At 50.6% G+C, this 27,856-nt stretch overlaps 1 protein-coding gene across 1 annotated transcript; it reads right to left on the minus strand.

The window, feature by feature from the left end:
• Window positions 1–365: 365 nt before the first annotated feature.
• Window positions 366–27,848, minus strand: LOC135888873 (C-signal-like). Its single transcript, XM_065416669.1, has 6 exons — window positions 27,705–27,848; window positions 26,547–26,598; window positions 9,126–9,313; window positions 7,159–7,317; window positions 1,891–2,001; window positions 366–479 (listed from the first exon to the last, which is right to left on the minus strand). Exons 1-6 carry the CDS (start codon window positions 27,846–27,848, stop codon window positions 366–368), a joined length of 768 nt encoding a protein of 255 aa, XP_065272741.1.
• Window positions 27,849–27,856: the final 8 nt, after the last annotated feature.

Below are 27,856 nucleotides of genomic sequence, written 5' to 3' on the forward strand. Positions count from 1 at the left end.
GTGACTGTGCAGCGCCCAGCAGAGCCGGGCCCTGGGCCAGGACTGGGGCTCGGAGGCATTACACTGATACAAACAGTTAATGAGGGTAATTAATCCAAGAGGAAATGGGTAGCAAGCAGGTGGCGGGAGAATGGTGGCTACAGCCGGGGCAGGGAAGAAGGAGAAATTTCATAAGGACGCGTGGCGCGTCATGGGGCGGGAGTAGAGAGAGCTTTGCCAAGAGGCTGAGCATGACCAGAGCAGAGCAGGGGATGCTGGAGGTTACCCATGGCTAGGGAAGACAGACCACTAGCTCGGGAGTGGCACACGGCAGGGACGCTGTTCAGGGCACCGGGTCTGCTGGAGCTTGCTGGCCAGGAGCCCCCTCACCAGGGCAGGCTCTTCCCTTCCCAGTCCAGGAACACCCCAGTGGTTGCCTGCGAAAGGCCGGCCAGCACGCTCAGGATGCCCTGCACGCTGCACTCCACGGTCAGAGGGGCCTGTGGGCGACAAAGGTCAATACCTGAGACATGAGGTTGGTGGGGCCTGGAGAGACACGTGGGGCCCAACTCTCAGTGCAACTCTGGGGGGCCTCCCCTGTCCTGGGGTTGCTCTGCACCGGGGGCTGTTACAGCCACACTCCCCTTCCCTCAGCCATGTGCCCTGGGCCAGTAGTAGGGTGGAGGGGGTAGGAGCAGCCATGGTGGCTTTATCCCAAGGAGCCCCCCCTGGGGCTGGGAATATTGGCCTACAGCTGCCCCGTCACAGGAGAGGATCTGGCCCAGTGTATCCCTCTCGTGCATGCCCCAAGCCGTGCGTCTCAGCTTGCCCTGCCATAACAGACTCCCTCCCCAACCCAGAGTCGCAGATGCTCCTGCTGCTCCTCCCCAACAAGGTGTTTAGGTTGCTGCCACACCCCTGTGCTGCCCCATCATTCTAGAGCAGGCCCAGGAGTCAGGAGGGCCCAGGCCCAGCGGGGCCCAGCACCGTGTCAGACAGACAGGGCCGGACTCGTGTCTGGGGTAAGGGCATTGGACATGGAGAGGCACCAGGGAGGAGTTTGAGTCGATATTCCAGAGCTGAGCCGCCCCCTCCTCACACGGGTAGGGGCTCACTGCCCACGCAGCCCCTGGATTTCACTGGGCGGCTCCCGGAGCAGAGCACTGTGCCCTGTGAGTACGGGGCGTAGGACCTGCCATTGGAAAGGACTCCGGGGGGAAAACGGGAGCGGGAGCCCAGTGTGCTCCTGGAATGGCCTGTGGGATGAAGGCTGAGGCGAGATTCCTGGGCTCGCCTGGAGGCAGGACTGGATTTAGGGGCAGGCGACGCAGGCGACCGCCTGGGGTGCTGGACTTGGGGGGGCACCAGGCTCGGGGTGCTGCTTTTCTTCTTAGCAAATGTATAGTCTTATCTGACCGGGATAACTCATGCTTGCAAATCATGCATCTAAGTCGTGAAATGAGCTCCCAATGCAACACAAAACTAGGTATTCAAATGTTTTACAAATAGGGGGGTAAGCCGAGGACGCTCCTTGCCTGAGCGCCATTGGGTCATGGGCCGGCCCTGCCTGGGGAATGCTGTATCCGTGTGCTGCCTGGACTGTGGGGTAGGTGACTCTTTGGCTCAGTGCTCCCGCCCCAGCGTCAGCTGAGCTGCTCCCGAAACTCGACTCTCCTGCCACTAAAGGAGGCTGGATTCAAAGCAGTCGCTCCGACTGGGTCTCACGCTTGCCATCGGCCTTACAGGGCACGGTGCTGCATTGAGAACGGAAGCAACCTCCCAGGGCACTTCACTGCGGGGAGACCAGGGGACTGCTGGAGTGGGGGCTGCTTGTTTTGAAGCGAGCCATGAGGAATACACCTCCCAAGAGGCGCTGTCAGCATGCCAGCCTGGCACCTCGCTGGGCACTACCTTCTTTGTCCCCATGTCTGTTTTCACCCAGCCAGGATGGATGGCAGTGCACAAGATTCCAGCGTCTTTGAGCTCTGCTGCCAGGCACCTCGTCACCATGTTCAGAGCGGCCTGGAAAATAAACCACATCTTTGCCAATCACACTGACCACAGAGGTGGGGATCTCCTATCGGACACCTCCCCACTCCACGGATCTGCTTCAGTCAGATAGGAGTTCAGAGTGTGGGAACAGAATCAAACCTTAAGTGGAAGTTTGGCCTGGTGCCCAGGGGCGGCTCTAGGCACCAGCTAAACAAGCAGGTGCCTAGGGCGGCAAAATGTATGGTGCAGCAAAATGCTGGGGCCTCACCTCAAGCAGCGTCCTGGGCTGGATCCTGTTGTGCTGCTGGGTGCGGCGGGGCACGGAGCCAGCTAAGTGGGGAGCGTGTCCCTGCCATTCTCCCGCGGGCAGCGGCCACTCCCCCCCTCAGGCAGGAGCCGGTAGCGTGGCCCTGCTCCGGCTGCAGAGGACGGACAGCTCCTCCTCGGCTTGTCCCCGTCTCTGCAAGCTGAGAAGAGGCCCGTCCTCTGCAGCTGGGGCAGGGCCACGCTACCGGCTCCCGCCTGGGGGGGAGTGGCCGCTGCCCGCAGGAGAGCGGCGCGAACAAGCCGAGGAGTGGCCCGTCCTCTGCAGCCAGGGCAGGGCCGCGCTAACGGCTCCCGCCTGGGGGGGGGGGGTGGCCGCTGCCCGTGGGGGAGCGGTGCGAACAAGCCGAGGAGTGGCCCGTCCTCTGCAGCCAGGGCAGGGCCGCGCTAACGGCTCCCGCCTGGGGGGTGGGTGCTGACAGCAGGAGAGCGGCGGGAGCCGGTAGCGCGGCCCTGCCCCAGCTTCAGAGGACGGGCCGCTCCTCGGCTTCTTTGCGCTGCTCTCCCGCGGTCAGCGCCCACCCCCCAGGCAGGAGCCGGTAGCACGGCCCCGCTCTGGCTGCAGAGGATGGGGGAACATGACGCCCGGGCGGTCCGCTCCTCCTCAGGTTGTCCCTGCCTCTGCCTCCTCCTCCTCCTCCTCTCTGCGCCGCCTCCTGCCAGGGGAGGGGAGTGGGGAGCGGAGTGGCAGCCCGGGCTGAGCCCAGCTCGTGCCACAGCCAAGGTGAAGCCCAAGGATGAGCAGGGCTGGGATCCAGCAGCAGCCCCAACCCCTGGCCCTGGGAGCAGCGGTGACCGGAGATGACTCCACCTCAGGCCAGATCCGCAGCAAGGTAAGAGTCGGGCCAGGCGGGAGGGTCCCTGGAGAAATGCTGGGGAGGCACAGCCCCTCACAGCACTCCAGTGCCTGGAGTCTCCTTCTGTCTCCCCTCCTGCAGGGGGCGAGCGACCTGGCAGAGAGGGGCAGCATCTGCCCAGCAAGCCCAGCACTTCTTCCTTGGCTCCTCCAGCCACAGAGCTCTCTCCATTGCATGCCCCTCGGGCTCCAGCTGGGCGGCCTCAGCGCTGGGAAAACGCCAGCAGGGCTGGGTCCAGTGTGTATCCGAGCTCGTGGGGAGCTCTCTCGCCCCAATGACTAGCGCCTTACCTACAGCAAGTACAGTAGTGCAATAGGAGTGTGATGTGAAAAATATCATGTCACGTTGTGACACGGTCACTCAAATCACGATTACGTGTGTGTACTGTGCTGCACTATCGGCGCCATTTGCGCTAATTTCCGTTTCACGTCGGTGCCAGTGTTTATAGGGCTAAAATGCCGGGACAAAAACAAAAACGACTTTCTGGTGCTGCTTACCGGCAACAAAGAGGGAAACGGCAAAAAGAATTAGAAAAACTATCTCGTACTTCAAAAAAGTATTTTAAAAAAGTCGACAATTAAGGAGAAAGCTCTAAACAATGCATTGACGGTGATTATTCATCAACTGATGAAGACCGATTGAACCAAAGATGAACAACAATCTGACCAAAGATTATCTTCACTAACTGATAAAGATGAACAATCACAATCCATCCAAAGATTTACTACTTCAGCTGAAGAGTCCAGAAATGAAGAACTGTTATCCAAATCTAAAACTGAAGAACAATTATTGGAAGGTGGAGAGACTGACATAGGATCGGATCCAAGTACATGGCCGACAATAATTACTGATACAATGCGAATTATTATTGTGAAAAAAGGTCCTTCAAAACTAGATCCTACATTTGAATATCCATTTAATGAGTCGAATCGTCGATTTATGCCATCCAGTATGAAGAAAAAAATGAAAAATGGGGAACAAATTAATAGATCATGGTTAGTGTATTCACAGTCCAAAGATGTAGTTTTTTGTTTTTGCTGCAAACTGTTCTGTAACTCGGACATTCTTCTGGCAACTGCAGGTTTTAATGACTGGCAAAATTTGCATCAGCATTTGAAAGAACATGAAACATCAAAAAATCATTTACGCTCATTGACAAATTGGATTGAGCTGTCAAACAGATTATGTACCGGTACAACAATCGATGCGGTACAGCAACGTCAACTAAATTCAGAAATTCTACGTTGGCAAGCAGTGTTGGAACGTTTCCTGGCAATCATTAATTTCCTAGCCGAACAGTGCCTCGCATTCCGTGGATCCTCGGATATTTTATATGAGAATAACAATGGAAATTTCTTAAAATTGGTTGAGTTATTGGCAAAATTTGATAATGTTATGGCTGAGTATGTACCAAGAGTGAAAGATGGAGAGATTCACACCCATTATTTGGTTAAAAATACACAAAATGAGATAATAGAATTAATTTCTAATGGAGTGCGTAATGAAATTTTATCGAATTTGAAACATGCCAAATATTACTCAATTATAGTTGATTGTACTCAAGATCTGAGCAAAACTGAGCAAATGTCAATAGTTTTACGATTTCTGAAAATTGATGAAAATGCAGAAGTGAAAATTTGTGAACACTTTCTAGAATTTATACCAGTGAACGAAACTACTGGGAAAGCCCTCACAGATGTAATTCTACAGAGATTGGAACACTATGGAATACCTTTAGAAAATATGCGCGGCCAAATATAACGGCTCAAACATGTGAGGACGACATGCAGGTGTACAGCAAAGAATATTGAATTTAAACAATCGAGCTTTTTTCATTCCTTGCCATGCGCATTCGCTCAATCTGGTTGTCAGTGATGCCGCCAAATCATCTAAAGATGCCGTTTCATATTTTACCACAGTGCAAGCAATTTACAACTTTTTTAGTGCTTCCACACACCATTGGGCAGTCTTGAAGAAGCATCTTGAACAAAAACTCACACTTAAACCTCTGAGTCAAACTAGATGGGAAAGCAGGATAGAAGCTATTAGACCATTCCGATATTCATCAGGAGAGATTTACGATGCACTATTTGAAATAAGCCAGGACTTGTCGTATGATCCTTCATTTCGACATGAAGCTGAAACATTGGCTCAGAAAATGATGCAGTTTCAATTTTCATGTTGCACGGTTATTTGGCACAATATTCTAAATCAAATTAATTTGACCAGCAAAGTTATGCAGAACATAACCATAGACATATCCGAGGCAAAGATGATTTTGAATAAAACGCTGGAATATTTAAAAAAATACCGTTCAGATGAAGGATTTGAAGAAACTGTCAAAGAAGCAACAACAATAGCAGAGGATCTTGATTTTGAACCAACGTTTGCACCTCAACAATTCATTCGTCCTCGGAAAAAAACAAGACAGTTTTGTTATGAGGCTCATGATGATCCTATTCTCGATCCAAATGAAAGGTTGAAAGTTGAATGTTTCTATTGTATTTTGGATGTAGCTATAACTTCCATTGAAGAAAGATTTTGTCAGTTGCATGGTCATTGTGAAACTTTTGAATTTTTATTCGATATTGGAAATATTAAAAATCAGTTTTCCAAAGAAGACCTCATGAAGCAGTGCCAAGACCTACATTTAGCGCTCAGTACTGATAACGCTGTTGACATTGATGCAGTAGAATTGTATGATGAATTAATAGCTTTATCTGAGCTAATAAGTCCTAAAATTTCTCCTCTAAAAGTATTAGAATTTATAGCAAGAAATGATTTTTTCACTCCAAACACTGCTATAGCATTACGCATTCTTTTAACATTACCAGTATCAGTGGCTTCTGGTGAGCGCAGTTTCTCAAAACTGAAATTACTAAAAACTTATTTGAGGTCCACCATGTCTCAAAATCGTATGTCAGGACTGGCATTAATTTCAATTGAAAGTACTATTGCAAAAAATTTAGATTTCACTGACTTATTAAAAGACTACGCAAGTATAAAAACCAGAAAAATTCAGTTCATATAAATTCTTTTAATTTATGAGAAACTGGAAGACACTAAAGTTTTTCATTACAATGTATAGTTGAACTCAAATTGTTTGTAATTGTGTTTTTGTTAAAATAAAATGTTAAAATTACACTAGTAGGAAATTGTTTTATTTCACTAACTACAAATTCTCTGTTTTCATTTTTTTTAAAATTTTAAACAGTCAAAACAAAATTGCAAAGTGCAAACGTGTAAAAGCCAAAAAAAAAAATGCGGGGGGGGGGGGGGGCAGCCAACATTTTTTTTGCTTGGGGCAGCAAAAAACCTAGAGCCGGCCCTGCTGGTTCCTTCTCTGAGATGCAGCCGGCTGGTGTCAAGTTTCCTGCAGGGAAGGCCGGTGCTGCCCAGGTTCAAACTGGAATGGTGTTTGGACCAGTAAATCCAGAGTGACTCCATTCACTTAGGTGGAGTTTCTCTGTGTTTCTCCTGGGTTAACTGACTGAGTGACCTGTGGAGCCGTGCACACCCCCAGCAAATCCAGGTGTTTTGTACACTTTTCATCAGGATACACAGGGCATGTCCATAGTACGGTTTTGGAGACAGGGCCTTTCCCCTTAACAGGGCCACCCATGGACCAACAGCACAGGGCACTGCAGAGAGTAACTGGGCATTGGTAGAAAGGCTAGCCATTAGGCTGGTTACAAGTATTTGTAATTGTGTGTTGTATTAATGCTGGGTTTTAGTGTCACTGTCATAAGTTTGGGCTCGGAAGGGAAGAGGTGTTATTGGGGACTATGCCTCCAAGGGCCGAGCTTCCCAGCCAGAGTCTGGTGGGCGTGGGGGGAGCTCTGGTTGTGGTGAACAGCCAATTGGAACCAGACACCAACTAAAGCAGAGCTCTGGCAGGCTCCCGAGTCACTGTACACCACACCCAGGCCCTGCACAAGGCAGCGTGGCCTGACGCTCTCCCCGGAGTCCTAAGACTTTCCGAGGCTGAGTGGGGAACGCAGCTTACCTTGCTGGCACGGTACGGGTACATGGGGATCTCCAGGACTTTGAAGCACAGCTCGATGGAGCCCACATTAGTGGACATGTTGATAATTGCTGCCTTGCTGCAGCTCAGCCCCTCCTTTCCGGCTTCCTCAGCTGCCCTCTTCAGCAGGGGCAGAAACTCCTGATGAAAATAAAAACCCAACAAACCTCCTCCATCATGGTGTTGGGACCCGCCTGAGCGGTGGCGCCAAGCTGTGGACATGGCAGCTGTGATGGGGCACTGCCCTCCCTCCCACCGGCGGGTTAGCTCGGCCATGGTCCTGTTGCCCCTTTCTGAGCCGAGCGGCTAGTCAAAGCGCAGGGCCTGGTGTTGTCTTTGATGCCGTCCTGCTCCTCCGAATGCAGGGGGACCCAAGAGCTAAAGGAGCAGCTTCTTAGCCTACAGCCCCCACACCTCTTTAGCCAGTGCCAGACCCACAAACTGCCTCTAGCTTGTCCCAGGGTCACGCACAGAGCCCTTACTGGCCCCGCTTGGCTCCCTTCCTGCCTCTCCATCTCCCTCTCCAATCTTGCCTGACCTCAGTCTCTGTGTTTTCTGCCTTCCCTCCCACACAAAACACTAACACTCGTCAGAAAGAGCCCTTCACCTCTCAACCCAAATGCCTGGACCCATCACAAGTCCCTTTGGCCGTGGGGGACAGAAGCTTCTGGTTAACTCCCCCTGGGGCCTTCACACCAGTCTCCAAGGGGTTGGTGGTGGAAGCTCGCAGCGTAACACTCCCTTACGGAGAACCAGAAAGAAGAACGGGGAAGCAGGAGGACGAGGCTAGGTCGCAGGAGGAGAGGAAGGTGATCTTGGCAGCGCTGTGATAGATGCAGACGCTGGGAAGCAAGTGGCCAGAGAGGCCGAAGTTCCAGCAGTTGCCATGTCTGTTGGGGTGGCCAGGAGCAGGGATTGGGAGGTGAGCTGGGGCGGTGCGGCAGGTGTGGGAGTCTCTGGGTTAGAGGGGAAAGATGAGACTATAGGCCAGACTGAGATCCCTGGGGGCAGAGGGCAGAGGGAGAAGAGAAGACATGGATGGTGCCCTGAAGGGAAGGGAGGAGCTCCCAGCCGTCAGGGGGGTAAGAAGACAATCAAGCGAGTATGGAGTCCAAGGAGCCCTGGGAGCCAGGAGCAGAGAGTGATCAGCTGTGTCGATGGCAATGGACACACCAGTCACACACTCAGTGTGCATGGAGATATCACACACACCACACACAGCTGCAGCGCACACTCACAGACACAGGCACCTTGACACATGCACACATGGAATCAGGTCTGCACATCAGCACACATGCTCCAGCTCTATACAAAGGCCAACGATCCACCTGAGCGGAGCAGCAGGGAGCAGACTCAGGCTGCAGCGTGTTGACTCTGAATGAGCAGCTTATGGCTTGGCTGCAGCATGGGTAGGTCTGGCTGCCTGCGTGGTCTCCGCTGCTCTATATGCCTTGTGCAGGTGGGAGGAGGTGCTGAGCAGCCCATGATCCATATTCCCCATATTCTCCTCTTTCCATGACTTGCTGTAAATGTCATGTTCAGAGAGCACAGAGAGAAGTTCGATAAAAACATTAATACTCTTGCTGGAAGGTTGCAACATAACATGACTTTATTTCTTAGAATCCAGAAAGCAGGCTGCTCCCTAAGGCAGAGAGGCACAACTCTCCCTGCCTCACCCTAGGCTGGCACTTTGCAGACTACTTGTTGAAGACCCAGCTCCCATGCTTCCTGCTAGCCCATAAGCAGGACCAGGAAACCCCTTATACTTAGAGCGATAGCTTCTCATTTTAACAGTTTTTAATACACTGTGATAAACAGTGGGTGGCTCCAGGTACAGAATGAACTCCGTTTGATCCAGTCCCTAGATAGGGTGAAGGTCTCTCCACGCCTCTCAGTCCCTCCCTTCTCCCCTCCCCCAAGTAAATAATAGCCAGTGAGGCCGTACGTACCTTGGCCACTTGGATCGGCCCGACCACATTGGTAGTGAACACGGAGATCATCTCCTCCGGCTGCACTGACTGCAGCGTGGCGTGGGAGTTGACTGCTGCATTATTAATAAGCAGGTTCAGGCCCTTGCCGTTCAGCTGGGACTCCACCTCCTTCACTGCTGCTCTCACGCTGGCCAAGCTCACTGCATCTGCCGGGAAATCAAGGGGGAGCAGAGGAGACAGATCAGCCATTCCGTGGGCACTGGGGCCAAGAGTGAGGCCCAGGCAGCAGCCAGAGCTAATGTGAAGACAGCAAGAGCAAAGTGACACAGGCTGAGCTAGCGGGACTCCCACTCCCTGGATGGGGGGAGCCAGGGAGCTGGGTCGGAGATGTGTGCGGGGTCTCTCCGTCAGGGGAATTAGACTGAGATGAACAGAGACTGGCTCAGCAGCAGCAGGGTGTGAGATGGAACTAATGTGGGGACTGTTGTTGGTGTGTATGTGGGGAATTGCGTGACCAAGGTACAAAACAACGGCCTCACTCATTGCCCCACAACTGGCTCCTTGGAAAATTCCAGCCTCAGGCTCTGTCTGCACGTAAAACACGGCGCCACGGTGGTGTCTCTGCACAGACACTCACTCCAGCAATGGGCGGGGCTTTCCCGCAGGCGGAGCTAATCCACCTCCCACCGAGGCAGTAGCTACGTCGCCAGAAGAATTCTTCCATTGATATAGCACTGTCTACACGGGCGGTGGGTTGCTTAACTCGGTCGTTCAGAGGTGTGGATTTTTCACAGCCCTGAGCGACGTGTCTGGGTCAATCTAATTCTCTGGTGTCGACTGACCCTTAGTTACTAACCCTTTAAAAAATAAACAAACAGAATTGGTGTTGGTGTGATGCTGGAAGACCAGGTGCTAGGTGCCAGCTGACCTTAAAGCCCCAGGCCTTGCTTAGCAATGCATGGCTGGAAGCCAGGACAAGTCACTTGTGTGTTAGTATAGATCAAAGTGATAGTTACATGTCTAGGATTGTATTTTGTGTCTAAACTTCATGAACTAGGGGCTGTTGCATGCATTCTTTTCATGTATCTGTACCTGTCATAATGCAATAGCAAACATTGGCATCGTACATACCCCTGTAACTAAATAACCCATCAAAGAAGGAAGAGGCCTTGTGGGAGGCAAATGAAGAAAAGTGCTCATTTCAAAGCAAGCTGTCATTGTGTGGGATGGTTGGAGACCAAAGCCTTTAAATGTGCTCCTCAATCCTTCCTCAAAGGAAAGCCCACGTGGGGAGTGACTCTGTGTGATTAATGAAGCGGGGGGGTGGGGAGGGTAGCTCCCTTTTATGAACACCCAACCAGCCAGTTAGCTATGAAGTCCCTCTTGGTGACTGTTCTCTGCTTGCTTTACCTGTAAAGGGTTAAGTCCCCCAGGTAAAGGAAAGGGGCACCTGACCAAAAGATCCAAAGTGAAGGCTAGAACTTTTTAAAATTGGGAAAGAAGCTTTTGCTTTGTGTTGTGGTTGTTCTCTGAAGAGCAGAGACACAGAGCAGCAATGCTGTAAGCAGCTTTCAGCCAGGTATGATCCTAAATCATGAGATCATACCTAGAACTACTTATCTGGAACTCCCAAATGTGTAAGTAGATCAGGAATGTTTAGAAAGATGTGATTAGGCTTATTTCTGTTTATTTCTTATGGCTAATGGACTCCTCTGTGCTAACCCCAGATGCTTTTGTTTGCTTGTAACCTTTAAGCTGGACCCCTAAGAAAGCTATTTTGGGTGCTTAATTTTTGGAATTGCTCTTTTAAAATCTAGCAAAAGCCTAAGTTCCAGATGTATTTCCTTTCTGTTTGTTTTTAATAAAATGTACCTTTTTTAAGAACAGGATTGAATTTCTGGTGTCCTACAAGGTTTGTGCATGTTGTTTGATTAGCTGGTAGCTACAGCTAATTTCCTTTGTTTTCTTTTTCAGCTCTTCCCTGGAAAGGGGAGGGAGGTGAAAGGGCCTGAGGGTACCCCACAGGGAAGAATTCCCCAGTGCTCGCTCCTGAGTGCAAAGTGTTTTTTTGCATTTGGGTGGTGGCAGCGTTTACCAAGCCAAGGTCAGAAAACAGCTGTAACCTTGGGAGTTTAATACAAGCCTGGAGTGGCCAGTATTAATTTTTAAAATCCTTGCGGGCCCCCACCTTCTGCACTCAAAGTGCCAGAGTGGGGATTCAACCTTGACACCCTGTCAGCTTGTTTTCTTGGAGCAGAAACTATATGTGTGGATTCAGGGAAAGATCCTTTATCCCTGGACTGTCTGGCCTCTCACAGGGAAGGGTCCCAGATGCAAAGCAGAGATTCCCACAGACAATCTGGGGTCCCTAAAAAGACTTTTGGGAAACTGGCAGTTTATTACATCTCTGCCGCCATTTGGAATTACTCACCTGTCCATACATTTTTCCTGCTTTAACCTCCCATAACTCTCCTTTCCTTTTCTTAGCTACTACGCCTCTCCTGCGTTTACTATAGAATTGGCTACCAGCATTGTCTTTGGTGTGAGACCGAGGGTACCAAGTGACTGGTCTGGGAGCAGCCTGAATGTGGTGTGATGTTCGGTGTAAATGACCATTTGTCACTAGCCCAGTGTGTGGGGTGGCGAGGTAGACTGGGGAGTCTAAGGGGGCTGTCTGTGACTCCTTGGTAAGACTCCATGGTGAAATCTAATTGTAGAGCCACCCACCAGATCGGGGTCCCTGCCCTGCGTCTCATGGCCTGCCCTGAGATAGGCACGTGGGCATGAGCCGCTCCACACAGCGTGACAGACAGTACAAGTTATTTTCTTCCAGGAGTATTGAGTGAGGAAGAGGGTAATGGGTCCGAGGTCTCCTCTACACAAGAAAGCTGCACCACTTTAACTTAAGGTGGGAATTTAAATGGATTAAGCTAGGTCTACACCAGGGGTCCCCAATGCGGTGCCTGCGGGCGCCATGGCGCCCGCCGGGGCATCCATGTGCGCCCGCTTACTGGCCGCTGGACAAGCAGCCACCAAAATGCCACTGAGAAGCGGCAACGTCAAGGAGTGCTACCGCCGAATGACTCTTGATGCTGCTGTTCACACCAGCATTTCAGCTGCTGCTTGTTCGGCGCCCGCCCCACGGAAAAGGTTGGGGACCACTGGTCTACACTATGCAGTCTACACCAGCAGAGCTATATTGCTGCAGTTATGCCGGCATAATCCCGTAGTGTAGACGAAGCCTGCACTGATAGATGGGTTTTTTCCAGCAGTGTAGGAGCATCACCTCCCCGAATGATGTTAGCACATCAATGGAAGCATTCTTCTGTCGCCTCAGCTGCATCTACCCTGGGGGTTAGGTGGGCGAAGCGACATCTGTCAGGGATGTGGTCTTTCATCCCCCTGACCGACGTAGCTATGACTACCTCCTTTTAAGTGTAACTCAAGTAATCCTTAAACTCATGCAAAGCCGTGTGTGGATGCTCTGACTTTGGTTTCAGAGCAGTTTATTGCAGTTTGGTTGAAGTGAAACCGAAATCAGGCTGTCCACTCAGGTGTTTCCTTGGGTTTCAATTCACACTCCCAGAATTTGCTTGGTGTTGTGTCTAATCTGAGTGCTGATGTAAGCAGAGTCAGAATGAGCTCTCCCCTGACATGTGGTGATGAGCTGTAGAAAAGGACTTCAGGGGCTGATCTCGTTTGCATGAGCACACCCACCCTGCCTAGCATGATGGACTGCTTGCTCAAATGGTCACTTTGGCTGCTGCGGGATCCCCAGTCTCTTTGTTGTTGGGGCAGGAGTAATGGAGGGTTGTTATCCTGGTTATGTGAATCAAGGACAGTAGAACTGTACTTGGCATTTTATGACGGAGGGACTCGCCCTCAACTAAGTAGCACTTGCTAGGCAAGGGACATGGGTTCCAAACCCCCATGAATGGAGAGAGGTTTGGGATAGATATTTGTGTTTGCTGGGCTATAAACACCACTTTTACCTCATCTCTCTCCACTGTGCAACATCAGAGCTAATTGTGACTCCATGAGGAGTCTTGTTATGTGCTGCAGAGCTGAAATCATTGATACCTAGATCTAAGTGTTAGGTCTACTTTGGGCTAGTGGTGCACTAGCACTGAGGCTCCCCTACTACCAGCTAAAATCACTGAGGGCTGTGTTAAGTGGAGGGGGGCGTGAAGAGAAGTTGGCGAGTGGAGAGGTGTGGTGAGTGGAGTGGCTAGGGGAGAGGTGTGGTGAGCGGAGCAGATAGCAGGGTGGCTGGTGGAGAGATGTAGCTGGTGGTGAAGACTGCAGCAGGACCCCATGGAGAGGTGGGGCAATCGGCTGTCAACCCAAGCAGTGGAGCATGTAAGGTGCCCCCATACCTCCCCCCGCTTCCACCCAGGCTGGGAGGTAAACTCTGCAGAGGAACTTCTGAACTCTAGGGGCTGTACTAACCAAGGTCAGAAACTGTGGTGGGGTGACTGTTGGGTTGCTGGACTTAGGACCCTGAGGGGAAAAGGACACTGCCAAACTTACTTGGGGGTGGGTCTTTTGCTCATGGTTTTTGTTATGAAACCTGTTTGTGGTGTTTCCCCAACAGAATGCCACATTGTTTCCTTCCTTTATTAAAAGAGGGACTCCGTGCTTGCGAGAGGGGAAGTATTGCCTCTTAGAGGCACCCGGGGGGTGGTATGTCCCAGGTCACTGGATGGGGGCTCGAGCCGGTTTTGCATTGTGTTATTGAAATGGAACCCCTAGATACTGAACCCGGCCCTTGTTGCTGCCAACTCTGACGGGCAGAAGGGTTACACTATAATATGTGCTGCTTAATGGAGGAATCCAGGCCTTTCAGAGTAACTTGGGTTGGGGCGCTGGTCTAACACCGACAGACCCCGGTCATTGGCGGGTGGAACTAAACCTGGGACCTCTGGAGCTTAGTGAATGAGTTAAAAGCCACCTGGCTATTAGATAAGGATATAGAGCAGACTCATTTAACTCTAAGTGGTCTCGGTGCCACTACATGGGACAGAGCACCACACCCAGAAGATGTGTGGGTTACACTGGAACGGGGGAGTCCGGGGGCTACGCCCTCCCACTTTTTACTGGCCGTAAGGGTGAGCGATGGGGCGGGAGAAGGGAGCAGAGAGGAGCAAGCGTGGGGCGGGATCTTGGGGGGAAGAGGCGATCCAGGAGTGGGGCCTTGGGGGAAGAGGTGGTGCAAGGGTGGGAGTTCAGGGGGAAGGGGTGGGGCCTTGGGGAGAAGGGATGCGGTGGGGGCAGAGCCTCGGGGAATGAGTGATGCGAGCATGGGGACTCGGGGAAAGGGGTGGTGCAAGGGCGGGAGCTCATGGTGAAGGGGCGGGGCCTCAGGACAAGGGGCGGTGTGGGGGCTGGACCTTGGGGGAATGGGCAGTGTGAGGGTGGGGGCTTGGGGATAAGTGGCGGGGTGGGGTGGGGCTTTAGGGGAAGCAGTGGTGCAAGGATGGGGGCTCGGTGAGAAGGGGCAGCATGGGGGCAGCAGGGCCATAGTTCGGGCGCTGGTGGCCCCCCCACATTTAGGGAGCTTCCCCTGCTCCCATCTGGGGTGCGTTAGTTTAGGGTTAATCTCTGTGCAGTGCAGGGGATTTTAGTCCCGTCTGGTAGCCCTGCTGTCCTTTGGCTTGTGCTGTCGGCTTGGTGAAGCATTCTGCTTTGGGCTGGATTTCTAGCAGCAGAGGGAGTAGACGGGCTGAGCTGGTGCTTTTCCCATCTCTGACAGGTGTGATTCTGTGACGCGATGAACGAGATCACTGGTGTGGCTCTCGCCTGGCCCCTCTGAAAGGGCTGCTGGGTTCATTTCAATGGAATAAAGGGGCCCAGAGAGTCACAGGGACCCTACCACTGTCCATTAAGTAGGGTGGCCAACTTTCTACTCCCACAAATCTGAACACCCTTCCCCCCCCGTCCCACCCTCCTCCGAGGCCCTGCCTCCTGCCCTGCCCTCCTCCGAGGCCCCACCCCGTTCACTCTATCCCCCGTCCCTCTGTTGCTCACTCTCCCCACCCTCACTCACTCATTTTCACCGGGCTGAGGCAATGGGTTGGGATTTGGGAAGGGGTGAGGGCTCTGGCTGTGGGTGCAGGCTCTGCGGTGGGCCCGGAGCTGAGGGGTTTGGAGTGCAGGAGGGACTCTGGGTTTGGAGGGGATCAGGGCTGGGGCAGGGGGTTGGGGCTCGGGGTTGGGGTGCAGGCTTACCACCGGCGGCTCCCGGTCAGCGACGCAGCGGGGCTAATGCAAGCTGCCTGCCTGTCCTGGCTCTGCGCTGTGCCCTGAAAGCAGCCAGCAGGTCCAGATCCTAGACAGGGGGCCAGGAGGCTCTGCATGCAGCTCTTGCTCGCCTCCCCCAGCTACCATTATCTGTGGTTTCCGGCCAATGGGAGTGCGGAGCCGGTACTTGGGGCAGGGGGCAGGGTCTCCCAGACACTGGCAGGAAGCCTGACTTTGCAAGGATCACTTCCTGTCCCTGCAAGGGTCACAGTGACCAGCCCCCCCCCACTCCCTGACTCCAGAGAAGAGTCTTACTCCGACAGAGGCAAGAGGTCTCATCCCAGGGGCAAGACCAGAGCCAAGAGAATGAAGGATTAAGCAATTAGAATTTTAGTGAGGGACTTTGATGTTTGGGGCATTTTTATTACTGTAAGGCCAGGGTTTGGTTCTGGAATGACAGCTTTCTTCATAGGTGCTGGAGCTAGGGGTCCTGGGGGTGCTGCCAGACCCCCTGGCTTGAAGTGGTTTCCATTATATCCAGGGTTTACAGTTTGGTTCAGTGGCTCTCAGCACCTACACTATACAACTTGTTCCTGCACCCCGGCCTTCTTGCCGTTACTGGTAACACAGCGTAGGTGCATATAAAGAGGAATAAGCCTTTCCATTCAGTTACAAGCCACAGTTTAGTTTGGGGCTTGTTTAGGCTCCAGAGACTTTGCCGGTATAGCAGAGCCCCCAGTGTGAGCCAGCCGAAGGAGTCCTGCCAGCACAGCATCCCCAATGACATTAGCTAACTGACAGAAGATGCTTGACTCTTTGCCCTTTGTGGGTATGTCTATACTGCAATTCAAGCCCCGCGGCTGGCCAGTGTCAGCTGACTCGGGCTCGGGCTAGAGGACTGTAAAACTGTGGTGTAGACATTTGGGCTCAGGCAGGAGGCCGGCTCCAGACCCCTGGGAGCGGGATGGGTGAGGGGGTGGGACAGGAGAGGGAGGGGAAAAGGGTGGAGAATGGGAGGGAGAGGAGAAGGGTTCACCACTATGGACAGGACTAGGTATTTTCCTAAATGTTTGGATGCCCCCCCCACCCCTTTTCATGGGGAGGGAAGGATTTTTGGTTGCTTTCCTTGGTGGATATTTTTGAAACCCTTCTGACCGGCTGCACAAATGGATTAAAACTCACTCTAATGAGAAAATTTCCTTTTAAAATTAACACTGGCTTTAAGGTGGGTCAGGAAGCTTGCTCCTAGAAGGGTGCTGATTTTAGTGTTTCTAAAAACATAAAGGAATGCAAATCCTTTACACCTGGACCGCCCAAAGCCAAATGACAAGTGAATTGAATTGGAAACGCGGTTTCAGTAAAATGTATTTTCTTTCTTGGAGAAGTTATGAGGAAGTAAAGACTTTGCCACTGGACTTAGCTAGAGGAACTCATTGAATATTTTTTAGTGTTCCTTAAAAGCGTTGTTACCTGGGACTGTTAAATTAAACAACTGTTTAGGGTTTTTGTGCACCACTATTTATTTATATCTGTGCGGCAAGGATCAGCCAGGGTTAGCTTGTCTGGAGACCTGTGTCGTTCTGGGCTCTGCAGTGGAGGAGGAGGAGGAGGATGAAGAGGAAAGGGATCAGGAGTCTGGGCCCGGATAGCCTACTTAGCCAGCCTGGGGGTTAAGCGGGCAGGTAACGAGCACAGCTGGGTCCCAGCTGAGCTCTGTGATTGGCCAAACTGCCCGATGGGCTGAGAGGACCAACAGACCCGCTCTTAAGCCCAGCAGCAGGAGCAGGGTGCTGGCTACTCAGGGCTACAGTAGTTCCTGTGCCTGCTTGTTCCCAGCGCTGCCTTGCTCCCGGTAAACTGCTCCTGACCCTTGGCTCCTATTCCTGGGCTCCGGCGCCTGTCTACGCTGTAAAGAAAAACCTGCAGCACCAAGCCTCAGACTCGGGCTTGTGGGGCTCAGGCTGCAGGGCTAAAAATAGCAGTGTAGATGTTCCTGAGCGGGTTGGAGCCTGGGGGGCTGGCCCCCCAGCGAGGGGGAAGGGTGTTGGAGCCTGGGGGGCTGGCCCCCCAGCGAGGGGGAAGGGTGTTGGAGCCTGGGGGGCTGGCCCCCAGCGGGAACAGCAGCACTCACAGGTCTGACTTTTGTTTTTGCCGGTGGCTGCTTTTGAAGAAGTGTGTGTGGTTGGGGGGTGTCATAACTATAAAGGGAAGGGTGACAGCTCTCCTGTGTACAGTGCTATGGAATCCCTCCTAGCCAGAGACTCCAAATCCTTTTACCTGTAAAGGGTTAAGAAGCTCGGGTAACCTGGCTGACACCTGACCCCAAGGACCAATAAGGGGACAAGATACTTTCAAATCTTGGGGGGGGAAAGGCTTTTGTGTGTGTCCTTTGTTTAAGGGGTTGTTCGCTCTTGGGACTGAGAGGGACCAGACATCAATCCAGGTTCTCCCCATCTTTCTAAACAAGTCTCTCTTATTTCAAAATTGTAAGTAAAAGCCAGGCAAGGCGTCTTAGATTTACTTTGTTTTCTCAACTTGTAAATGTACCTTTTACTAAAGTGCTTATCTTGTTTGCTATACTTTGAACCTAAGACAGAGGGGATTCCTCTGAGCTCTTTAAGTTTGATTCCCCTGTAAAGTTATTTTCCATACTGATTTTGCAGAGATGATTTTTACCTTTTGCTTTAATTAAAAGCCTTCTTTTTAAAAACCTGATTGATTTCTCCTTGTTTTAAGATCCAAAGGGGGTTTGGATCTGTATTCACCAGGAGTTGGTGAAAGGAAGGAGGGGGGAAGGGTCAATTTCTCCTTGTTTAAAATCCAAGGAGTTTGGATCTGTATTCACCAGGGAATTGGTGAAAGGTTTCTCAAGGCTTCCCAGGGAGGGAATTCTTAAGATGGTGGCAGCGGACCAGAGCTAAGCTGGTAGATAAGCTTAGAAGTTTTCATGCAGGCCCCTACATTTGTACCCTAAAGTTCAAAGTAGGGATACAGCCTTGACATGGTGGCACAGCGGTGGGATCGTTTTAAACCCAAAAGCCAGTAAGAGATTTTTTTTCCCTTCTAGCTGCTTGGAGAGCAGAGCTGAAGGTAGATGCATATCTTATCTCTCCTTGCCTGAAGGCAGAGGTGTTAAGTTTTTTTAACAAGGTCCTTTGTTAAGAGAAGGGTTCAATTAATGAGCAAACGACTGGTAAAAGGAATTTACAAGCTGAATTGTTTTTTCTTTTCTTTTTTTCTTTTTACATCCTCGTGAGTAGCTAGTTAGAAAGTCTCTGTTAACTCAGCAGCAGCCAGAGCTGAGTACATCCCAGTTTCAGTCAACTGCAGAGGGGTGTGGCCCAGCACAGGAAAGCAGGAAAATGACTACCAGTGAAGCAGCTAACAAACTAGAACTGGCCAGACTAGAAGCAGAAGAAAATGAGAAAAAACATCAGAGACTACTTCAAATTAAAAAACTCGAGAAAGAAGCCAAAGAGGAGGCCCACAAGAGAGAAATGGAGCTGGAAAAAGCCAAAGAGGAGGCCCATGAAAGAGAAGAGAAAGCCAAACAGGAGGCCCATGAAAGAGAAGAAAAAGCCAAACAGGAGGCCCATAAAAGAGAGATGGAGCTGAAAGAAAAAGAGATGGAACTGGAAGCAGCAAGGACTAGGCAGGGTGCATCAGACCATCCTAACAACTCCTCTCCAGGTACCACTTCCCATCCCAGGAAATTCCCCACCTACAAGGCAGGCGATGATACTGAGGTCTTCTTAGAAAATTTTGAAAGGGCCTGCCTTGGATACGACATCCCTCCAACCCAGTACATGGTAGAGCTGAGGCCGCAGCTCAGTGGACCCTTAGCAGAAGTGGCGGCTGAAATGCCTAAGGAACACATGAACAGTTATGAACTTTTTAAAAACAAGGCCAGACTCAGAATGGGGCTAACACCCGAGCATGCCCGTCGGCGGTTCAGAGCCCTAAGGTGGAAACCAGATGTGTCATTTACCCGGCATACCTACCACATTGACAAAAATTGTGATGCCTGGGTATCAGGAGCAAATGTTAAATCTCTGGAAGATCTGCTTTCCCTAGTAAAAATGGAGCAGTTTTTAGAGGGTGTTGCTGAGGAAATAGAAAGGTACATCCTAGATGGGAAGCCCAAAACTGTAACCGAGGCGGGGGAGATTGGAGCCAAATGGGTGGAGGTGACAGAAAAGAAAAAAGCTAGTAGCAGTTGGAGCGAATATCAGAAGGGGCAAGCCGAAACAAAACCTTATCACCGGGGACAACCCAAGACCCCACCCACATCCCAAGGGAAACCCCAGACGCCTTCTCACCCCACCACACCAGTCTCCAGCAACCAACATCGCCCCGGTGATACCTTAGCAGGGCGATGTTTTAAATGTAATGAACTGGGGCATATAAAGGCTCACTGCCCCAAGAACCCCAACCGATTACAGTTCATTACACCCCAATCACACCAAAGAAGCCCAGACCCAGATGCCTCTCTCATACCCTCGGAGCGAAGGGAAACCTTGAGAGTGGGCGGAAAGAAGGTTATCGCTTGGAGGGACACTGGGGCACAAGTGTCAACTATCCACCAATCCCTAGTGGACCCCAAACTCATCAACCCTGAGGCTACAGTGACAATTCAACCCTTCGTGTCACAGTCTGTAACCTTGCCTACAGCCCAGTTGCATGTCCAGTACAAGGGCTGGTCAGGAATGTGGACTTTTGCAGTCTATGACAATTATCCCATTCCCATGCTGCTGGGGGAAGACTTGGCCAACCATGTGAAGCTAGCCAAGAGGGTGGGAATAGTCACCCGCAGCCAGGCTAAGCAAGCTTTCACCCCCATCCCTGTTCCTGAGCCGTCCACCAGGGCCCCGTCTGTGTTACCGGAGACCCCAAAACAGGTGGTGGAACCGGATCCCCTGCCAACAACTGCAACAGCCGTAGTGGATCCAATCCCAGAGACCCAGCCAAAGCCAGTCCCAGAACCGGAACTGGCAACGCAACCAGCACCAGAACCATTGCCAGCACTGAGTCCAGCGCTTGCAACCCCGTCTACAACTCCAATGCCAGAGGGCACCAGCGAGCCTAAACTGGCAGAAGCAGCAGATAACCCTACCCAAGAGGCTCAGCCAGAGCCTGAAATACCACATAGTGCACCAGCGGACAGCGGTTCACAGTCAATGGAAAAAGCCCCAGCACCTGCATCACTTCCAGAGGGACCAAGCCCCAGTCCACAGTCCAAGGAGGAACTGATGTCTCCAGCATCAAGGGAACATTTCCAGGCCGAGCAGGAAGCAGATGACAGCCTTCAAAAAGCTTGGGCGGTGGCACGGAGCACCCCACCGCCTCTCAGCTCTTCTAACCGATCCCGGTTTGTTGTAGAAAAAGGACTTTTATACAAGGAGACTCTTTCTGGTGGGCACCAGGAAGACTGGCATCCTCAAAGACAGCTGGTAGTTCCCACTAAGTATCAGGTAAAACTCTTGAGCTTAGCCCATGATCATCCCAGTGGCCATTCTGGGGTGAACAGAACCAAAGACCGGTTGGGGAAGTCCTTCCACTGGGAGGGAATGGGCAAGGACGTTGCTAATTATGTCCGGTCTTGTGAGGTGTGCCAACGAGTGGGAAAGCCCCAAGACCAGGTTAAAGCCCCTCTCCAGCCACTACCCATAATTGAGGTCCCATTTCAGCGAGTAGCTGTGGATATTCTGGGTCCTTTCCCAAAGAAGACACCCAGAGGAAAGCAGTACATACTGACTTTCATGGATTTTGCTACCCGATGGCCGGAAGCTGTACCCTTAAGCAACACCAAGGCTAAAAGTGTGTGCCAGGCATTAGCAGACATTTTTGCCAGGGTAGGTTGGCCCTCCGACATCCTTACAGATTCGGGAACTAATTTCCTGGCAGGGAACATGAAAAACCTGTGGGAAGCTCATGGGGTGAATCACTTGGTTGCCACCCCTCATCACCATCAAACCAATGGTCTGGTGGAGAGGTTTAATGGAACTTTGGGGGCCATGATACGTAAATTCGTAAATGAACACTCCAATGATTGGGACCTAGTGTTGCAGCAGTTGCTTTTTGCCTACAGGGCTGTACCACATCCCAGTTTAGGGTTTTCACCATTTGAACTTGTGTATGGCCGCGAGGTTAAGGGGCCATTACAGTTGGTGAAGCAGCAATGGGAGGGGTTTACGCCTTCTCCAGGAACTAACATTCTAGACTTTGTAAGCAACCTACAAAACACCCTCCGACACTCTTTAGCCCTTGCTAAAGAAAACCTAAAGGATGCTCAGGAAGAGCAAAAGGCCTGGTATGATAAACATTCCAGAGAACGGTCCTTCAAAGTAGGAGACCAAGTCATGGTCTTAAAGGCGCTCCAGGCCCATAAAATGGAAGCGTCGTGGGAAGGACCATTCACGGTCCAGGAGCGCCTAGGAGCTGTTAACTATCTCATAGCCTCCCCCACCTCCAACATAAAGCCTAAGGTATACCATGTTAATTCTCTTAAGCCCTTTTATTCTAGAGAATTAAACGTTTGCCAGTTTACAGCCCAGGAAACTGATGACGCAGAGTGGCCTGCAGGTGTCTACTATGAAGGAAAAAGGAATGGTGGCGTGGAAGAGGTGAACCTCTCCACGACCCTGGGACGTCTGCAGCGACAGCAGATAAAGGAGCTGTGCACAAGCTTTGCACCGATTTTCTCAGCCACTCCAGGACGGACCGAACGGGCATACCACTCCATTGACACAGGTAATGCTCACCCAATTAGAACCCCACCCTACCGGGAGTCACCTCATGCCCAAGCGGCTATACAAAGGGAGATCCAGGACATGCTACAGATGGGTATAATCCGCCCCTCTACCAGTGCATGGGCATCTCCAGTGGTTCTAGTTCCCAAACCAGATGGGGAAATACGCTTTTGCGTTGACTACCGTAAGCTAAATGCTGTAACTCGTCCTGACAACTATCCAATGCCACGCACAGATGAGCTATTGGAGAAATTGGGACATGCCCAATTCATCTCTACTTTAGACTTAACCAAGGGGTACTGGCAAGTACCACTAGATGAACCCGCTAAGGAAAGGTCCGCCTTCGTCACCCAGGCAGGGGTGTATGAATTCAATGTACTCCCTTTCGGGTTGCGAAATGCACCCGCCACCTTCCAAAGACTTGTAGATGGTCTCTTAGCGGGATTGGGAGAATCTGCCGTTGCCTATCTCGATGATGTGGCCATTTTTTCTGATTCATGGACAGAACACCTGGAGCACCTGAAAAAAGTCTTCGAGCGCATCCGGCAGGCAGGACTAACTGTTAAGGCTAAAAAGTGTCAAATAGGCCAAAACAGAGTGGCGTACCTGGGACACCAGGTGGGTCAAGGAACTATAAATCCCCTACAGGCCAAAGTGGATGCTATCCAAAAGTGGCCGGTTCCAAAGTCAAAGAAACAGGTCCAATCCTTCTTAGGCTTGGCCGGATATTATAGGCGATTTGTACCACACTACAGCCAAATCACCGCCCCGCTGACAGACCTAACCAGAAAGAAACAGCCAAATGCAGTTCAGTGGACTGATAAGTGTCAAAAGGCCTTTAACCAGCTTAAGGCAACACTCATGTCTGACCCTGTGCTAAGGGCCCCAGACTTTGACAAACCGTTCCTAGTAACCACAGATGCTTCCGAGCGAGGCGTGGGAGCAGTTTTAATGCAGGAAGGACCGGATCAAGAATTCCATCCTGTCGTGTTTCTCAGCAAGAAACTGTCTGAGAGGGAAAGCCACTGGTCAATCAGCGAAAAGGAATGCTACGCCATTGTGTACGCGCTGGAAAAGTTACGCCCATATGTTTGGGGACGGCGTTTCCAACTACAAACAGACCATGCTGCGCTACAGTGGCTTCATACCGCCAAGGGAAATAACAAAAAACTTCTTCGGTGGAGTTTAGCTCTCCAAGATTTTGATTTTGAAATACAACACATTTCGGGAGCTTCTAACAAAGTGGCTGATGCACTCTCCCGGGAAAGTTTCCCAGAGTTAACTGGTTAACAATTGTTCTTGAAATAAAACATATTGTTAGTTTTTATATAATCAGTAGTATGTCTAAAGGTACATGTGTTTTATTAACTCTGTTTTCTCCTAAAGCTCCAGGAAGAAATCACAGCCAGTGTGGAACCGGACGTCCAACACTATCTGCGATTTGGGGGGCGTGTCATAACTATAAAGGGAAGGGTGACAGCTCTCCTGTGTACAGTGCTATGGAATCCCTCCTAGCCAGAGACTCCAAATCCTTTTACCTGTAAAGGGTTAAGAAGCTCGGGTAACCTGGCTGACACCTGACTCCAAGGACCAATAAGGGGACAAGATACTTTCAAATCTTGGGGGGGGAAAGGCTTTTGTGTGTGTCCTTTGTTTAAGGGGTTGTTCGCTCTTGGGACTGAGAGGGACCAGACATCAATCCAGGTTCTCCCCATCTTTCTAAACAAGTCTCTCTTATTTCAAAATTGTAAGTAAAAGCCAGGCAAGGCGTTTTAGATTTACTTTGTTTTCTCAACTTGTAAATGTACCTTTTACTAAAGTGCTTATCTTGTTTGCTATACTTTGAACCTAAGACAGAGGGGATTCCTCTGAGCTCTTTAAGTTTGATTCCCCTGTAAAGTTATTTTCCATACTGATTTTGCAGAGATGATTTTTACCTTTTGCTTTAATTAAAAGCCTTCTTTTTAAAAACCTGATTGATTTCTCCTTGTTTTAAGATCCAAAGGGGGTTTGGATCTGTATTCACCAGGAGTTGGTGAAAGGAAGGAGGGGGGAAGGGTCAATTTCTCCTTGTTTAAAATCCAAGGAGTTTGGATCTGTATTCACCAGGGAATTGGTGAAAGGTTTCTCAAGGCTTCCCAGGGAGGGAATTCTTAAGATGGTGGCAGCGGACCAGAGCTAAGCTGGTAGATAAGCTTAGAAGTTTTCATGCAGGCCCCTACATTTGTACCCTAAAGTTCAAAGTAGGGATACAGCCTTGACAGGGGGTCTCTGCCAGTTTTGGGGGGAGGCTATTTTCAGCATAATTATACACTTCTTTCCTATTCTAGTTATTGAACATCTGTCTATCATTGTTATCTTAGCGGGCAGGGAGGCCTTGGGGGGAAGAGGCAGAGCGGGGTGGGGGCCTTGTGGGAGGGGGCAGAGAGGAGCAGGCAGTGGGGCCTCAGGGGAGGGGGCACAGAGGTCCATGAAGAGGTGGAGCGGAAGTGGGGCCTTGGGGGAAGAGGCGGAGCGGAGGTGGGGCTTCAGGGCGGAGTGAGGATGGAGCACGGGAGGGACATCGGAGGCCAAGCAGGGGCAAGGGTGGAGCGGGGGGCGGGACCATGGTCTGGGCACCAGTGCCCCCCCCCCTTCTAGTGAGCTTCTGGCTCTCCCGCTCAGCCTTCCCAAATGCAGGAGTCACGCGCCACCTCTGACTGTGGCTCGTGGGGGCTGAGCACCTCCTAGTTTTTTCAGTGTGTGCTTGAGCCCCGGAGTCGGCGCCTAGGGCTACACTGCTCTTTTTAGCCCCATTTCCTAAGTCCTGCAGGCCTGAGTCATATGACCTGGTCTCTTAGACTCGGTGCCATGTGGTTTTCTTTGCAGCGTAGACATACCTTCACTCCGGCTCTGACCCTGGGCTCAGATTCCTGGCTACTGACTCCTGCTCCAACCACTAGGCAGGACTGCCCACATCTTGGTCCCTGACAGCAGGTGTCTTTACTTTCATAACCCATATTTTTGTGTAGTTTAACCTATTTGAGTAGTGCTATGTTTACTTATTTTTTTAGTTATTGGAGGTTACTTACGGTGGAGACATGGAGATTAGCTTTGTTTATTTTATTGCCTTGTTTGGTTAGTTTAGTTGTATTTTTTTTTTATAAATAGCTTTTTAGTTTGTTTTAGGGTTTACTTGGTTAAACAAGACTTAGTATTTGAGGACTGGAGCCCTGCATAAAAAGCACCTTAAAATATGCCTCAGGGTTTGTTTTTTGGCCTGCATAGTAAGTGTGCCTTGGTTTTTATGGTTCACCTGTTTAGTACAGGGAGTGTTTGCCGGACATGTTTAAAGTTCCCATACTTTTTCTTTCTTAAAGCAAACCCCAATCTTGTAAAGTTTTGCTAATGGATGTTTGTTTTTTATACTTTTTTTTTTAATACGGGCTTTAACAGCTGTATTTTATTTAAGTTTGTGAGAATTAATCCCTTTTGGCTTGAAAGTTGTAGCTGATTGTTTTTTTGTTACAGTTAGGTAAGAATTAACATTAGCATTTGCTGGATTCAACTTAATTATTTGACTTAAATGCCAAATTTTGGGGCTAACCATTGTAGGCTTGCGTTCGTAGCACAGGAGTTTTCATGCATTTTTTTAACTGGTTGCCTTTATTTAAAGATTTTGTGTTTTAGGAGGGGGCATTTTAAGAGAGGTTGGGGAAAACCCCAGATTCTTGCTGTTTTTAAGCAATTTTTTTTTCAAGATCGTGATTTTTGAATTAACTTTAAAAAAAAAATTATACCACTTGAGCATTTAAAGATTTTTGGACTTTTTTTTTTTAAAAGGAATTTTCTTTCTCCTAACTAAATTGTTTTGGGCAACCTTGTTTTTCACTTACAGTAGTTGCAACAATACCAGTTGCTTTTTTTTATTGCATTTTGATACTATTCTTTAATTTTTAAGGCCGAGCTCTTTAAACCCCTTTACTGAGAATTTACCTTAATATAGTTACAGTTTTCTGGCCTCTGTGTGTGTGTGTGTGTGTGTACTTTTTAAGCAGTTATTGCAGCTAACACTGTACAACCAGGAATTAGGTTTTTTCCTCACCGCTGGTACTCTTTGAAATTTGCATAATTCTTACAATTAAATTTTTTCCTTCTAACTTTTGTTATGTTCGAACCATTTTTTAAAAGATGTTGACCCTTTTGGGCACTTTTGTACCCCCAGGACAAAATGCCAATTGTTTTCCAATGTAACAAGTTTTATTTGGGTTATTATTTAAAGTAGATAATTGAGGAGGATGAGCCTTAACTCTGCTTGAATCACCTGACTTTAGTACCTGATACAGTTCAAGGGCTGAGACCTGGGGACAGAGGAATTATGCTTTTTGGGTGTATGAAGCAAGAGGAGCGATCCCTTTACTAACTGAGGCTGGGCACACAGAGCGTGCAGTGCAGGGTGATCATTCCATACCTAGCTGAATCGGCCTCACAGGGGGGTACTTGGCAGCCAGTTCCTGCAGGGCCTGGAAACAGGGCAAGAAAAGAAGCTGGAATTAGAACAATAAGTCCGAGTAGAGCACGGATAATGGCACATCCAAAATTCTGGCCTCTGCAAGCGATGCCCTAGCCTCGCCCCAGAGTGCACAGACACCCACACAGCAAGGTAGCTGGACGTACAGCTACCTCTGCACAGCATCTGCCTGGACTCTTACATGTTCCTTATACTGGGCCAGCTCTTCAGGCAGTGGAACTGGTGCAGCTCCATTGAAGTCACCAATTTTTGGTATAATTAAGCCCTAGAATCAACTGTGCCGGTGGCAGTTTTGCACTCGCAGATGGCGTCTTTCCTGCCAGCTTCCAAAGCGCACGGGAACTGACAAGGTTAAACCCCGAGTGTCTCTCCCAGGCTCGGCTCCATGGCCTATGAGTAAGTTGGCTTGAGAGAGGTTTATGGGCAATGCAGCTGGACCTCCCTAGATGCAGAGGGGGAACAAGAGGAGACCCTCTGTCAGTGCTGGGGACCAGACACAGCAGAAGTCTCCGATTGCAGGGCAGAGTCCCTGCTCCCAGCCTAGATTCTGCAGCCCTGAGGTTAACAAAAGGGGCAGAAGGGAAATGTAAGCTGGAGTCAAACCCTCCCCAGGCCACTGCCGCATAGGGGCCCTTGGGCAGCAAGGAGGGGCGGTGAATTACACATGGGCTAGCGCTGAAGGGCCAGCTCAGCAATCGCTGCCACTAGCCCAGCCTGTTTTCCCCCCTCGTTTGTTTCCAACAGCCCTAACCGCGGCGCAAACCTTAGTGCTGAATTGGAGACCCAACAGCTGCAGCTGAGGGGCTGGGAAGGAGCCGGCTGCTCAACAGAGTCTCTAATGCAGACTTCCCAGCGCCAGTCCCAGCTGGAGCCAGGAGTGCCCAGCCAACCCTGCCAGCAGTCGCAGAAAGCATCTCCGTAACTGCTGCTGGTTCCTCTCGGTGCCTTGAGGGGAACACGTGCCCTGGAGGCTCGGAGAGCTGATGGTCCATTGGGTTAGACAAACCCCTTTCCCATATAGCTGCTGTGGAGACCGGCTCTCTGCCTCCCCAGCCCAGCCCCAGGGCTGGGCTCCTATTTCTCATCTGGCTCTCATACCTTTCCTCTTGGTCCATCCAGGTCTCGGTAGGTTGCAAAGATGTGTTCTGGGGGGTCTGGACTCTCCACTAGCTGCCTGACCAGCTCCAGCCCAATACCCCGATTGGATCCAGTCACCAAGACATTCCGAGCCAGCGGAGCCATCTCTGCCC

The sequence above is a fragment of the Emys orbicularis genome, chromosome 14 (genome assembly GCF_028017835.1).
Source record: "Emys orbicularis isolate rEmyOrb1 chromosome 14, rEmyOrb1.hap1, whole genome shotgun sequence".
In the NCBI taxonomy this organism is placed as follows: Eukaryota; Metazoa; Chordata; order Testudines; family Emydidae; genus Emys; species Emys orbicularis.